Source organism: Grammomys surdaster, unplaced genomic scaffold (genome assembly GCF_004785775.1).
Source record: "Grammomys surdaster isolate TR1022 unplaced genomic scaffold, NIH_TR_1.0 172, whole genome shotgun sequence".
Classification (NCBI taxonomy): Eukaryota; Metazoa; Chordata; class Mammalia; order Rodentia; family Muridae; genus Grammomys; species Grammomys surdaster.
This window is the reverse complement of record NW_021604620.1, coordinates 8148720-8164783: the sequence shown is the minus strand read 5'-3', so window position 1 is coordinate 8164783 and position 16064 is coordinate 8148720. Positions and strand designations below refer to the sequence as shown.

At 46.4% G+C, this 16064-nt stretch overlaps 1 protein-coding gene across 1 annotated transcript in view; it reads left to right on the top strand.

The window, feature by feature from the left end:
* Positions 1–8665: 8665 nt before the first annotated feature.
* The window catches only part of Osbpl10 (oxysterol binding protein like 10), a 196622-nt gene continuing 189223 nt past the window's right edge, over positions 8666–16064 (top strand). The window contains exon 1 of the mRNA XM_028767295.1: positions 8666–8702. Within this exon, the coding sequence (XP_028623128.1) occupies positions 8666–8702 (37 nt within the window). The remainder of the gene's footprint in view (positions 8703–16064) is intronic.

The following is a 16064-nucleotide window of genomic DNA, read 5'->3' as shown; positions in this document are numbered from 1 at the left end:
CACACATACACACATACACACATACACACATACACACATACACACATACACACACACATACACACATACACACACACACATACGCACATACACATACGCACATACACACATACATACATACACACACATACATACATACATACATACATACATACACACATACACACATACACACATATTAGATATAATATGTATATATACTATATGTACACTTATAATATACATACATTGGAACAATATAGAGACACAGAATCAGCAAGTGGCTAGTGTAGAAAATTCTCATCTTAGCTATTTTTTTTATTATTAATCTTATATCATCCAGGCGGTGGTGGTGTGCATCTGTAATCCCAGCACTTGGGAGGCAGAGTCAGGCAGATTTCTGAGTTCGAGGCTAGCCTGGTCTACAGAGTGAGTTCCAGGACAGCCAGGGCTACACAGAGAAACCCTGTCTCGAAAAAACAAACAAACAAACAAAAAGAACAACCTTATATCATCCTGGTAATCATATTATTAAGGAAGAAATGCTGGCAGCTTGCTATTAACTGGACTGTATAGCTGACTCTGTCTCCCTTAGTTTTGAGTTCATGTCTTCCTCCAGAGCCATCCAGGATCCAGTCAGTTACCATGTTTCCTTTGGTTCTTCCACACTGGCCTCCTTTTCCAGACTGTCCAGTAGTGAGATGTTCCAGTTAGACACATTGCAGGACTGGATCTCCATGTACCCCCTTCCCCCGTGTTTGGATGATTATCATGTGGGGATTGTCTTAGTTTCTTTTCCTGTCACCGTGATAAAATACTCTGACAAAGACAGCTTCAGGGAGAAAGGGCGCATTGTGGCTGACAGTTCCAGAGTACAGTCCGTTATAATGGGGAAGTCCAGGCAGCCAGGTCATCATTGCCACGCGGGGTCAAGAAGCAGAGAGTAATGAAAGCAAGCTCCTTGCTTTCTCCATTTATACGGTTTAGGACCTTCAGCCCAGGGACTGGTCCTGCCCAACATTAAGGCAGGTCTTTTCACATGAGTTTTTGTACTTGGGGTAACCCCCGTGCCCCATAGGCAAGCTCATCTCCTCGGTGATTTCTAGATTCTGTCAAGTTGACAACATTAGCAGTCACAGAGAGACTGACAGAAGCAAGGAGCCATTTCTATTACATTATGTGAAAGGCCCATGGTTTGATGACTCTTATCCCAACATGGTGATTTCTCTTCTCTCTATTTTTTTTTTTTTTTTTTTTTTGAGACGAGTTTATTCCACCTCCTAGGCTGGCCTAGGACTTGTTATGTACCAGGTCTGGTATGATGGCTAATCTTGATTGTCAACATGAAGAGGAAACCTCAATTGAGAAATTGCTTTCATCAGGTTGGCCTGTGGGTGTGTCCATGGGGACATTTCTTTGATTGCTAATCGATGCAGGAGGACCCAACCCACTGTGGGTTATACCTCCCTGGGGAAGGTGGGCCTAGGCTGTATAAAAGAAGTAATTGAGCAAGCCAGGAAAATTAAGCCAGCAAGAAGCACTCCTGTGTGGCCCTTGCTTCCTGTCTCCTTTCCCTGGCTTCCCTTGATGATGGGTTGCAATCCTCTCAGCTGAATCAACCCTTTCCTCCCGTAAATTGGTTTTGGTCAGTGCTTTATCACAACAGAGAAGCAAGCTAGGGTTCTGCTTTGATCTCATTCTGCCTCAGCCACCCAAGTGCCAAGGTGACAGGTGTGCACCACCACACCTGGATTTCTTGCTATTGCCAGTGGTCACTTGCCTGGAAGTATCCGGTTCAGGTTTTCCCATGGTAAAGCCACTCTTTTTACAATTGCCCCTTCCGAACTCTTTGGAGGGAAGTCAGTCTGCCCATCCTACACTTGAGTGCTGAGCTGTGTTCCTCTCATTTGAGGATGGAGGGGTGACATAATTTGTCACTTTCACTATGGTGTGTGCTCCAAGATTCCCGGTTGGTACCTGAAACCAAGGAGGGTTCTGAATCCAAGCACTGTGATACTGTGACAGTTGGTCTGATGATGATCACGACGGCTGTAAGTGACTCACAGGTGTGTAGGACATACAGGGTGGATATCCTGGACAAAGGGATGATTTACCTCTAGGGCAGCACAGAGCAGGACAGGCTGAGATTTTTATCATACTACACAGAACAGTGCATAATTTAAAACCTATTTTGACTTATTTCTGGAATTTTCTATATAATGATTTTTAACTACAGTCAACTGCAAGTTACTAAAATTTTGAGAGGTGAAATCAGAGATAACGGGGAGGGCCTGCCATATTTATGTTTACTTTAGGTTCTAGTCCAACGGGACTTCATTTTGATGCTGAAAATCTTACCGGTTTGTTGCTTTACAAATTCTTCGCTTTTAACCCTTCTGTTACCTGGAGACTCCCCTGGAATCACGACATGTTTTGCTTGTTTTTGAGAGTGTCCATACTTCTTGGCTACAGTTTGTTCTGGGCTCATGTGGTAGACTTCCTGCCCTGATCTTGGAATTGGAATGATCTCTCCCAGGAGCTCTGTTTTCTGTTTTGGAGAATGGGACTGGAAACCAGAATCTGGGCATTATGGGTACTTGTTGCCATGGAGATGCCACTTCTTGTGAGACAGAAGGAAAGAAATAGGAGCCTGTGTTTGTATACACACGTCTATTTTTACAGATGACCACTATACAGGGAGTTTAACGAGAGTTTGATTCACTCGTTTAAGGACCTAACTTCTACTCTGACTCATTGCCTCTGGAGCCAGCCTAGGTCCTCCTCTTGTCTGTGAACCCTAACTGCAACATCTGTTGGGGTTCTCTTCTCTCTCTATTGTGTGTCTCCTTAACTACTATGTCCCAGTGGCTGCAGTAGAATCACATGGCCCCATGGGGAGAGGACTTTTATCAGATGCACAGTGAACCCTGCTGCCCCTTCTGCTTTCAGTCTTACAGGCTCTGCTTTCTTCCAAAGCAGTCCTCGCCCGGCTCCCATCTGCGAAGTTGCTCATACATTCTTAATACTGTTAAACTTTCTCGGCACAGTCCAGGTTTCCCCCCTGGATCCTCCAACCTCTTAAAGGCTTTCCTTTTTAAAATCACGGACACCACGTGACTCCCATTGTATTGAGCCCTCCTTTAGCTTTTGACAAACACACGCCACCATTATAGATTATACAGAACGGCTTCGTTACCCTAAAAGTCCCGTGTGCTTCCTCCCATACCCCCCAACATTACTGCTCATCTTTTTGTTCTGGCTATACCTAACATTTTCCCGCCTTCTATATTTCAAGTTCCTGATGTCATTCCCCATCCACCCCCAAGATGAAATCTCACTGTATAGCTTTGGCTACCTCTGGAACTCATATAGACCTGGCTGGACTCTAATGGACTCCTCCTGCCTCACCCTCCTCAGTGCTGGGATTATAGGTGTGTGCCGCCACCCCAGCTGAGTCTCTTCCATGTTCCCTGGAGGTACCCGGTTGTTTGGAGTTCAAAGTCTGCAGTCTCTTTTGGAAGGCACATGATATTGTACTCCCCCAGGATGTTGCACCCCACTTAGGAACAAAGGAGAGAGTGGCTTTTATTGTTGAGATGTGTTGCAGCCGGCACCTGTGTGGGCTGCCATCTGTAACACAGCCATCACTGTCTTTGAGTAAAAACTGCTTTTGATGCGGGCTTTCTCAGCAGCCCTGCGTGGTAGATCCCACAATTTCACCTGTCCTTCCTTAGCCCAAGATAATGGTCTTTACTCAGCAAACCATTTTGGAGGGAAACTGTGAGGCCCTTCTTCCTCCCCTGGGAACTACCCCCGTGGAATCTCCCTAACAGTGTATGTTTCCTCAGTGATATGATTGGACAGGGGACAGGGTGGTCAATTGGATTCTATGTTGGAAATTGACTCAAAGGGAGATGTAGCTCAGCGGGCAGAGTGCTTGCCTAGTAAGCACAGAGGAGCCCTGGGTTTGTCACCAGTGCCACATAAACCAGGTGTCATGCCCACACATAATCCCAGCACTTGGGGTCAGAGATGGGAGGATAGGAAGTTCAGCTGCACAGTGAGTTTGAGGCTAGCTTGGGCAATGAAGTGGGGAGAGAAGGAGGGGGGAAGGGAGGGAGGAGGAGGGAGAAGGAGAAGGGAGAGGAAGAAGGATGCGGTATCAGCAGCAAACAGAGAGTGTTGGATGACCCAGAGGATAGCACGACTCAGTTCACGAGAGAGAGATTTTGTCAGTTCCGGGCATGCCCTTTTGGATACCATGTGTGGCATGAACAAAATCTCAGATTTGGAAACAGGATCGTCTTCAGAACTTAGAGGTTAGTGGGCATGAGTGTGATGTCTAATTCTGTCCTGTGGACCAGAAGTTACAGGTGGGTGTGGGTGGTCTGCGCCTTCGTTTTTCTTGTCCAAAGGAGACCATGGCTAGCTGCCTTGAGTTTGATGCTGGATGCTTTCAGTTGGAAGCCTGGATGTATATGAATGTCACTTACAGGTTTCTGAATGATGTGGATGGGCCAGAAGCCTCAGGCTTGCCCATTATTCATATGGCATTTGAACTCTCTACCCTTCTAGCCCTAGTCTTGCCTGGGGTAGCCCTGTACTGACTTGACCTCTTTGTTCTTAGGGGCTTGGTCACTCTATGAACACACTGGGGCTCATGGTTGTTGGGTTCTATCTGGTCAGTAATACCAGTGATAGCTTCCTTCCTGTCTCATTTATGTTTTTGAAAATTCTTGTTTATTTTCATTTGACATGTCTGGGTGTTCTGCCCACATGTGTGTGCATATGCACCACATGCACGCCTGGGCCTGTGGAGGCCAAAAGAGGGCATTGGATACCTTGGAACTGGAGGTATAGACAGTTGTTAGCCACCAAATGGCTTGTTAGCAACCACATAGGTGCTGAGAACCAAACAGGTCCTCTGGAAGAGAGCTTTTAACCTCTGAGCCATCTCCCCAGTCACCCACTTGCCTTTTTTTCTTGCCCAAGTAATTTTCCACTCCGGAAGCCGCAGGTGAAAAGCGAGTCCCAGGCTCATCTCACCTGTCCCAGCAGCTGTGCAGCTGAGATGACCTTGAGTTTCTGATCTTGGTTTATTGCTTCTGAGGAAGGAACCCAGGGCGATGTCTTATTAGGTGAACACTCTGCCATCGAAACCATAACCCAAGGTGTGTGTCGCTCAGAGGCCGACTCAGGTGTCATTCCTTAGGACACCTTCTACCTTGATTTTTGAGACAGGATCTTTCATAGACTTTGAATTTCGTTTTTAAAAAGTTAGTCCCTCTCGCTCTCACTCATGCTCTCTCTTGCTCTCTTGCTCTCTCTTGTTAAGTATACCCACCCTTGAGAGTATCCTACCAGTATGTGGTTGTCAGAGGACAACTTGTGGGTACCTGTTCTCTCCTTGCAACACGTGAGTTCTGAGGATCAAACAATCCTTAAACAAACCATCAGGCTTGGCAGCAAGCTCCTTTTTCCTGCTGAGCCTGAGCCTTCTTGCCTACCCTGGGAACTTGTCAAGTACACATAGGGCAGTTGGCTATCAAGCAGGAGGGATCTCTACTGTCTCTGCCTCCCCAGGGATGGGCTTGTAAGCCTGCACTTCCACATCTGACTTCTCATGGATGCTAGGGTCAAACTTGCTGATTGTGCGACTTTCCCTGTCCCGAGTGTATGGTTTTATAAACGGTTATTTCATCTCCCAGGAAATTTTCCTTTTGAGATAGGAGACTTACCTTGTAGCCCAGGCTGGCCTTGAACTTGATTCTCCTGGTTTAGCCTGAGTTCTGGAATTGTAGGAACAGACCACCTCACCTGACTGTTCTTACTATTTTTTTCAAAGCCAAAAGGAGATTTAGCATAATAGCATAAAGGTTATGGGGATTGTCAGCATGTTTTAAACAATTAAATATAGCTTTTCCTCCTAGGAAAGGACACAGTTGACTGTACCCTTTCAGTTATTACTCAGTTTATCCAAGTCCTATGTTTGACAGCTTAGTTATTTCTGAAGCCTCGAGTTCAATTTGTGGAAATGATTTCACTTACATACTAATAATTTTCATCTCAAAATGGTTCCCCTCCTCACTGAGTGACATCATTTAGCTTCTAAATTTAACAAATTAAAGTTCTAAGGAAGGCTGTTAGCACTATTTATAAACCTAATCAGACTTCTTTAATATTTTAATCTCTAGTCATAGATTCAAAGTATCTATTTTGTTGAGACACCTTAAAGCTCTGAAGTTACGTTTCATGTCTCCACAGCCCTCGACACCCTGTGCTTCAGCCATACTCCTCAGTACCACAGAGTCTCAGGCATCTCAAAAGGTCAGAAGCAGGCTGGAGAGATGGCTCGGTGGGCAGGGGTCTTCGCTACACAAGTAGAGGACCCGAGTTTGAATTCTATGTACAAAGTTGTATATGCCTGTGGCTAGCAGAGACAGGAGGATGACTGGGCCTGGCTAGATTCCAGCCTAGTTCCAGGTGTGCTGGAGACCCTAACTCAAAGGAATAAGTCAGAGTGTGATAGAGCAGACATCACATGTCCTCTGGCCTCTGCAAATGTATGCATAGGCATATGTCCCTGCATGTGTACATGTGTGTGCGCACGCGCACACACACACACAGAATCACACACAGCACACACATACAGAATCACACACACACACAGAATCACACACAGCACACACATACAGAATCTCTCTCTCTCTCTCTCTCTCTCTCTCTCACACACACACACACACACACACACACAGAATCACACACAGCACACACATACAGAATCACACACACACACAGAATCACACACACACACAGAATCATACACACAACACAATATACATACACAGAGAGAATCACATACAACACACACACACACACACACACACACACACACACAGAGACAGAGACAGACAGACAGACAGGCAGACAGACACCTGGAGAGCTTTTCCAGCTTTTCCACCTCTTCTTAGGGCTAGCATAAACATTCAGGATACAGACTCCCCATTGGCTTCCCAGATGAGTGACTCCCAATCTCTTGAGGACCAGTGCCATCTGGGGAAAGGGAACCTCAGTTGAGAAAAATGCCTCTATCAGATTGGCCAGTGTGCAAGTCTCTAGGGCATTTTCTTGATTACTGATCATTTCGAGAGGTGCCAGCCCTGGGCAGGTGGTCCTGGGCTATGTAAAAAAAAGCAAGCTGAAAAAGCAGAGAGGAGAAAGCCAGCAAAAGCACTCTGCCGTGGTTTCGGCTTCAGTTCCTGCCTCCTGGTTCCTGGGCTTGGCTTCTTCTGAGGTTAGACTGTGATCTGTAAGCCAAACAAGCTGTTTTCTTCCCATGATGCTTTTGGGAACTGTCCATCACGGCAACAGAGAAGCAAGCTAGGACAGTGTGGCTGCCCTGCTTGTTGAAAGACTCTGGTCTTGTGGGGGGGGGGTGAGTACTCCCAGCATGTCTGACCCTGCAGTGGTGACTTTGTACCCTGCTGTTCCCAATGTCCTGTGACCATCCCTCCCAGAGTGACTCTCAAGAGAGGAATAGAGTAGGAATCCCCACATGTAACTGAGGAAGACCTGGAACTTCTGATCCTCCTGCCTCCACTTCCCCAGTGCTTGGGATTGCAAGTATACACTATCAAACATGGATTTAAGAGGTGCTGGGGATTGAACCCAGGCTTTGTGCATGCTGGGCAAGCACTCTACCAACCAAGCTACATTTCCAGCCGAGACTAGATCCTTTGGAAGTTAAAATATCAAAACCAAATACAATTTTCCTCCCCATGGTTATGGGGTTTGAGCCTGGAGCTGTGATCATGTCAGGTAACACTTTACTATAGAGCTTATACCTAGTCCCCCAAAGATAGTTATTTTATGAAGTATTTCTTTATAGTGTGTGTGTGTGTGTGTGTGTGTGTGTGTGTGTGTGTGTAAGAGCAACAGGTATGTAGTACTGAGAGGACAACTTGGCAAGAGTTGGCTCTCTCTTTCCACTGTGTGTGTTCTGGGGATCAAACAAGTCATTAGGCATGACAGCAAGCCTCCTCAGTCACTTGCTGGCCCTGGGTTGCGACTTTCTTAGGGAGCAGAGGCTTGTTTTTATACAGAACGTTATTGGACAGAATAATTCAGCAAGGGAAGGAAAGATAAGAAGCTGTTTTTTAGGAGGGGGTCATGGGTGGGGTTGGGGGAAGCATGAAATGAACACAACCGGCCTTTTGGGCAGAAACATGAGGCCTGCTGATTTCAGTTTTGTTAGTTGGAAAGCGCACAGGAGGCTAACAGGTGCCCGGGAAGTAATTAAGCGCTGATTTATGGAGCTTTTATGTTGGGCTAAAGAGGCTTGTGAAAGTGGCCCTGCCAGTGGTTTGAGAGTATGGAGAGGGGCGAGAATTTGCATTCTTATTGCACTGGTTAGCATACCCTCTGAGCAGTGGATGGCAGGACATAATTTTTAGAGTGGACAGAGACTGTAACTTAATTTGAGGAGGTTTGATGTCTGGCTAAAGGTGTAAGACGTTCATTTCTAGTCTGTGCCTGAGGACAAAGGCATCCAATCCCTTGTCATCACATCGGACCCCTCTGGCTTTAGAGGTGATGGGCTGGAGGCTATAGTTCCCAAGTCACAGATTCAGGCATATTTTTATGATACTGTGTTTTACCCGCGTGTGCACAGGCGTGCCACGCAGCAATGTCGGGGATGGAGCCCAGGGTCTTGTGCACGATCGGTAATCACTGTCACTGAGCCATGGGCCCTTTTGTTATTTTTGAATTAAGGTCATGTGTGAATGTGAAGAACATATATATAAATCCTATTGTATTTTTCCCCTTTGAGACGGGGTTTCATGTAGCCCAGGCTACCTCAAACTTGCTTCTGTAGTGGTTGACCTTGACCCAAAATCTTATCTCCATCTCTCTAGTGCTAGGGGTACACCACCGCACCTGGTTTATGTGTTGTTGGTGAGCAAACCTGGGGCCTCGGGCATGCCAGTTAAGCACTTGATCCTTGAGTTACATCCCAGCCGGCTGACTAACTTTGAAATGTTCTAGAATGCAGGCTTTCTGGGTAGAATGAATGTCAGGTGTTGATATGCTTTGGCTTAGGGGACAGAATTGAATACATGTCAAGAATGAGTGGACAGGGACAGTGAATTACTTGTTGGCCTTGTGGAGATGTTCATGGGCGGGGGCTACTTGCCAGGTTGGATAATGGTGAATTTGTGTTTTAAAGCCGCAAGGCTGGAGAGATGGCTCAGCAGTTGAATGCTTGCTTGCAGACACAAGTTTCTAGCACCCATGTGTGGTGGTTGCTCACAACTGCCAGTAACTCCAGCTTTAGAGGATCTGAGGCCTTCTTCTGGCCTATGCAGGCACCCACTACCCCAGACCCAGTAATGAAACTTGAAGAAAATGAGATTCAGGTCAGTGAGATTAGAGACTCTTTTTTTCCATGATATTCCCTAAAGTGATTTCCATGAGATACTAGTCCTGTGAGACACAGTGTCCCAGACGGGATTATTGCTGGGGTCTGGGAGTTGCCACACAAACCATGTGTCCACCAGTCTCAGTGAAGCAAGAGAATAGTTTATTGGATGCTATCTAAAATAGTATATTGAATAATATATTAGTTCTGTAATACTGAACGTCCAGATCCACATGAAGGAAAAACCTAACTTTGGCACCAGTCTGTCCTCAGGAAGGCTTTATTATTTATTTGTTTGTTTATTTATTTATTTATTTATTTTTGAAAAAACAATCTCAAAAGTTAGAAGGCAAGCAGTGAAGAGGTACGACACTTTTGGCTAACTAAGAAAAGTATTATCAGGCGGACGGGGGTGGCACACGCCTTTAATCCTAGCACTTGGGAGGCAGAGGCAGGCGGATTTCTGAGTCTGAGGCCAGTCTGGTCTACAGAGTGAGTTCCAGGACAGCCAGGGCTACACAGAGAAACCCTGTCTTGAAAAACCAAAAAAAAAAAAAAAAAAAAAAAGTATTATCAGCTAAGCTCTTAAATGACTGGTCCTGTGTGAGGTAAGAAGGGTAGTGGATGGGTGGTGAACAGGGGAATTTCAGAAGGTTGATATAACAGGGTATGAGTGATTCAGCCATAACTCTTTGGCTTATTAGTAGCATTCTTCAGTGTCAGTTAAAGTAATAACAATGAACTTAATTTCACCTTGTGAGTAACTTGGAGTCAGAATACAAAATGGCTACAGTTATGTTAAGAGGAGCAGGCCTCCACAAGTATGATTAGTAAGTTTGGGAAACAGTGTGCCTTTCTGTAGCTGTGCAATAAACAAGTCATGCGGCAAAGGAACTGATGCGTGGCTGGATGTCATTTTGGCTCCTCAGAGTTTGCAGGTGATGACACTTGCTATAAAGGTATTTATTTCATTGTTATTTATTTGGTATGCGTGTGTGAGCATGAGTGTGAATGTCAGTGTGTGTGTGTGGTGTGTGTGTGTAGGTCAGAGGACAACTTTTGGGAGGCCAAGCTTTCCTCCTTCCAGCAGGTGTGTGGGTCTCAGGATGGAAGTCAGATTGCCAGTCTTGGTGGAAGCCATCTTTACTCCCTGAGCCACCTTGGTGGCCCCTGGACAGTGCTCTTTGACTGATGGACACTTTCAAGGGTGCTTCGAGAACATTCTAGGGAGGAGGCACCTGAGCTTGGCTTAAGAGAAAAGTCAGGCTTGGTTGTGCATGCTTGTAATTTCAGTCCTTGGGAAGTAGAGGTAAGGGACCAAGAGTTCAAGACTAACTCTGGCTACCTAAGGAGTTGGAGGCCAGCTGGATATAATGTAATTTAAAACTAAAACCTCAAACAAGCAAAACAAAACCTCTAAGCAACCCAAATAGCAACAAAAGAACAAACGAGAAGAAACAAAAAGAAATAGTGGTCACAGGGCCTCCTCGGGGCTTTGTGTTCTAAGGATAAGAGCCAAGTTTTGGTCCATGAAAGATGGGGCTTGGGGTTGTGTTTTGCCATTGGCTGTTGCTATAAATGTCAGTTGTCAGGAGGGAGAATACTGCAGTGTTTCACGTCCGTACATTGTATCGGGTCTACTTTTTTGATACCCTCAGTTTTGTGACTCCTCGGCCTGGGCATAGTTCCTGGGAAGTGTGTATGTGAGGAAAGGTTGGCTGTTTTCATTGTTTTAAAATTTAGGCTCACAAAACTTGTTCTTGGGTGGTCATTCCCCTGGCCGCCTCAGTTCACAGTGGCCCGTGTGGACCCTGGAGGTTACCCCAGCTACTAGGCATGAACTGAAAATGCCTTCCTAGTCCATGTCAGGGCCATATGGCATTTGGGGGATTCCAATTAGACTGTATAGTATATCATGCATGCTATTATGTATATGTAACAGAGAACTACAGCATCTGAGTTTATTGATTAGGGGTGTGTATATATGAGTGCAGGTATCTATATATCGCAGATTGTACACGGAGGTCAGGGGAGGGACAGCTTCTGGGAGTCAGCTCTTGCCTTTTACCTTGTTGCCAGAGGCTAAGTCTCCCTCTCTGTTTCTGCTGCTGTGCTGTCCTCTGGGCTACAGCCCATGAGTTTCTCAGTGGAGAGATGTGTGGGATACTTGCAGGCTTCAATAAAGAAAATGTGTCAGAAGGATTTGAATTTTGATTTTGGAAGAGAGGGTTTTAGGGGGTGATTCCTTAACTTTCCATTGTACTCTAAGACTTTAGAAAGTAACTGTTAGCCTCTGCAGTTTTTAATTTCTCATACCAATTATTCACACTTCCCCCCCCATCCACAGCTATCAATATTTTACCCCAAAATTTGTTTTACATTTGTTTATTGATTGGTTATGTGCTTATCTTAACACTCGTATGGAGGTCAGAGGACGACTTTTGGAAATTCGTTCTCTCCTTTCACCGAGTGAATCCCAGGGCGTCACCTCAGCCTTTAGCCACCAATCTGTTTTCTTTTGTGCAACCAGATACTTACCATCTGTCTATCCCCCATCTCCCTTCTTATTTTTCTTAAAGATTTGTTTATTTTATTAAGTGAGTACACTGTTTTCATACAGTGTGTTTATTTATCTTATCGAGTAGCTGTCTTCAGACACACCAGAAGAGAGCATCAGATCCCATTACAGATGGTTGTGAGCCACCATGTGAGTGCTGGGAATTGAACTCAGGTCCTTCGGAAGAACAGCCCTCAGCCTTTTCAGCCCTCGATCCTTTCTAATTCGTAAACACAGGTTCTCACATAGCTTGGGATTCACTTTGTAGTTGAGCATGACCTTGAACTTCTGACCCTCTTGTCCCACAAGAGATGTGCTGAGATAAGAAAGCTGCGGTGGGAACGTTGGGAATAGTGTGCTGCCTCTCATTCTCTCCATTCCCCGGAAGCTCTGGGAGGCACTGGAAGGCCTTACAGCCTCCATGTGGGAAGTGAGGGAGGCTCAGGTGCCCCCCCATGTGCTGTATCAAACGTTGACACTATCTGGTCTTCACCTTTTCCAGTGGAATTTTATTGGAGCACTGCCATAGCCTTCTGCTTACTTTCTGAGGCAGCTGCGTCTGGTTTTATAACATCAGCTGATGTAGTCACTACAGCTGCTGTCTGGCCCACAGTGCCTGAAAATACTTTCCGGCCTTGTTCAGAAAAATTGGCAAATCCCTAATGCTATGTACAGCCTGCACTGTGGGCTGTGGGCATCCCCGGCTCCATGTTGATAAACCCCTATGCTGGGCATCCCAGACTTCATGTTTAAGGCTCTACCTCAGCAGCTGAAGTGTGGCAGCCATATTGGAGAATGTGTGGCCACCATACTTTCTAAGGGCCCCTGGCTTGGCCTCCTGCAAGACTGAAGCCATAGTGATGAAAAGGATCAAAGCAACAGACATTGCGTGACCTTGAACCTGAAGTTCTCTGCTTAAGAGCTCTCCTTCTTGTGCCTGTAGCTCCCACAGGATCTGAATAAATCAGGGGGCCTCTGCTTCAGGCCGAGGTTGCTTAGAAGAGAAATTCGGATCTGCCATTTGGCTTTGCTAGGCATGGGAGATGTAGGGATTTGGCTGAAGGGAGTGACAGTTCTTTCTGATTTTCCAGAGGAATAGGATGGGCGTTTAGTACTTGCTGGGGATCTGAACCCAGGTCCTTATGCTTGGACAGCAAGCACTGTATCCACCAAACCTTCTCCTGGCCTCTGTCTGTCAACCCCAACCGTTATTCCTTTACATGTAAAGGCGTTAGGGGGCTGGTTTTAAAGCTGCTCCTGAGAGGGAGGGCAGTTCAATACAGATGGATGTGATGTTGCTGAAGGCCAAGTGGTGTTCATTGGCAGCCAGGCTGTGGAGAGTGGCCCTGGGAAGAGAGGCCAGCTTGAGGGTTTATGTAAATCACCATGTACTCATTTGATCCAAGAGAGGGGAATGAAATGGTCCGAGTGCCAGAGTGGCTCAGCAGAATCAGCAAATCACTGTAGAGCTGTTCATTTAATTTTTTTCTTTTGCTAATGAAATAATTTGCTGAGAGGGGGCAATTTAGCAGGAAGTCCCCCTTCCCTTGCTTTTAACCTTGAGCTACTAACAGCGGCTTTCATTAGCAGTTGAGTGGTAGAGTTAATGACATCTTTCATGTTCCATTCTGCTGGTTCCCTTTTCTAGGACCAGGCTCCAGGTACCTCAGAAACAGCCTCATGAAACAGAAGGCAAGAAGATACAGGAGCCAGGTGGAGTTGGTCTTCTTTATTTTGATGGAGAAGGTTAAGATCCAGAGAAGAAATGACTGATGGCTTTAATAGCTTCACAGAATGGAGATTGTTCTAGAAGCATTGCCTAAGAGACCTCAGAAAGCACAGCTGGTGGTCTGGGGCTTGAAAGTTATTTACTTTGTTCATTGACCTACGAATGGGTTTGTGGTAGTTATATGTATGACTGCCTGTAGGCAGGTTAGTGCACCATGTGCATGCAGTGCCAGCAGAGGCCAGAAGAGGGCGCTGGAGCTCCAGGAAGATGGTTGTGAGCCACCTTGTGGGTACTGGGAACTAAATCTTAGTCTCTGCAAGAGCAGCCAATGCTATTCTGAGCCATCTCTCCAGCCCCCTTTCCCCAAGCTATACATATATGTATATTCTCTCTGTATGTATATGTGTAGGGGCCCAGAGAATGACCTTGGGTGACCTTCGTTTGCCTTTCACCTTTGTTTTGAGTCAGGGTTTCTCACTTTGACCTGCAACTTGTCATTTGGTTAGGCTGGCAGACCAGAGAGCCCCAGGGACCCTCCTGTCTCCATTGGCCTCCCCTTGGTGTGGGGATGGCAAGCTGACTTTTCCTTACATGGCTTTTGGGGATCAAACTCAGGTGTCTTTGGGTGGTTAGCATTTTTCCGATTGCGTTGTGCTCCTAGCTTAACATGTATATATTTTTAGGATATTTCCTTTTGGCTCAATGAACTGTCCCTCCTGTGACCTCAGGTTGACACTGTTAGACGGCCTCTGACCAGGCTCCTCTGCTGTAGAAGCAGGTTCCTGGTGGCTACTGATCACCCAGTTAAGTGACAGCTAAGAGCACAGTGCTCCTTCCTGGCCCCAGGGGAGCTGCTGCTCTTCTCCCTGCATCTCACTGAAAGAAGAGCTCCCACATCTGTGGGCGATCAATATCCTCACCCCACACCCTGGTACTTAAAAATATCCCGACCAATGGAAGCAGAGTGTTACAGCAGAGGAATTGATCTCGGAAAGTCTAAAGGCAAGCAAACATCCGGAAGTTCCAGCGAACCTAAGACAAGGATGTTTATTCCTGTCTGGTTTGTTTTAAACCTTGTCCTCTCCTGTGAAATGGAGTGGATGGCAGTGAGCTATTTATGCAGCAGGAACACCCACACCGTTGTCCCTGGCTAGGCACCTGGCCTCTAATTCATCTGGGGGAGCCACAGAGCGTAGGGCTGCAGGTGGAAAAATGACTCTTTTAGCTGGGCTTCGTGAAAACAAGGCTGTCTTCCTATTCCACTCCTGTCTGTATATGTTCTGTGTTTTATGTCCATCATCTGTCTGTCTGTCTGTCTGTCTGTCTGTCTGTCTGTCTGTCTGACAGGGTCTCACGTGGTTCAGGCTGGCCTTGAACTCGTCCAGTAGCCAAGGGTGACCTTGAACATCTAATGCTCCTCCCTCTACATTGTAAGTGTGGGCATCATAGGTACACTCCACCATGCAATGTGCTGGGGAACCAAACCCAGAGCCTGGTGTCTGTTAGGCGAGCGTGCTGCCAGATGAGCTACGTCCTGTCTCCACTCTGATTGGGCATTTTGATCTCTCCTGGGCTGCTGCAGTAGGCTCTGATCCGCAGCCCCTGCTTCTCTCCTCCACAGGGAATGTCACTATAGAATGATACTTTGTTTCATGCCTTTGCTGAGTCCTTCCTGGACTTCTCCTGGTACCTGCTATCAAAGCCTGGCACTTCTCAGGTTTGCCAGGTTCTGCCTTCTGCCAGGCACAGAGACTGTGCACCTGCCATTCCACACTGTTCAGGACACACCAGCTGTCTTTTGTCCCTATCAACCTTCTGTGTCACTGCCTCCCCCAAATTGATACTTGTGGTCCAGAACGTGGTGGTTTAATTTAGCTAACACTTCTGGCCCTTGTCCTCCTGTTTATTGCTCATGCTAACGGGTCTCTGTGACACGTTGGATTTCCTACATGGCACCATGTTGTCACTCTATGCTTTCTGCTCTTCTAAGGGGCTTATGTGTGGTTGGGTTGGTAGCTCAGATCATGAAGTACTTGTCATAAAAACAGGAGGACCTGAGTTCCATCCCCAGTACCCCCACAAAAGCCAGGTGTGACTTTAGCACTGGGAGGCAAACACAGGATGATTCCTAGAGGTCCTGGGTAGGCCAGTCTAGCAGAATTGGCAATCAGTAGATTCAGTGGTAGAGCCTTTCTCAAAAACCAAATGAAAACTATGACAATTGAGGATACCTGCTATTGACCTCTGGCCTCCACACACATACACAGGCATGCACATGCATACACACACACACACACACACACACACACAGAGGCATGCACACACATATACACAGAGGCATACACATACACACAGAGGCATGCACACACACACAGAGGCAT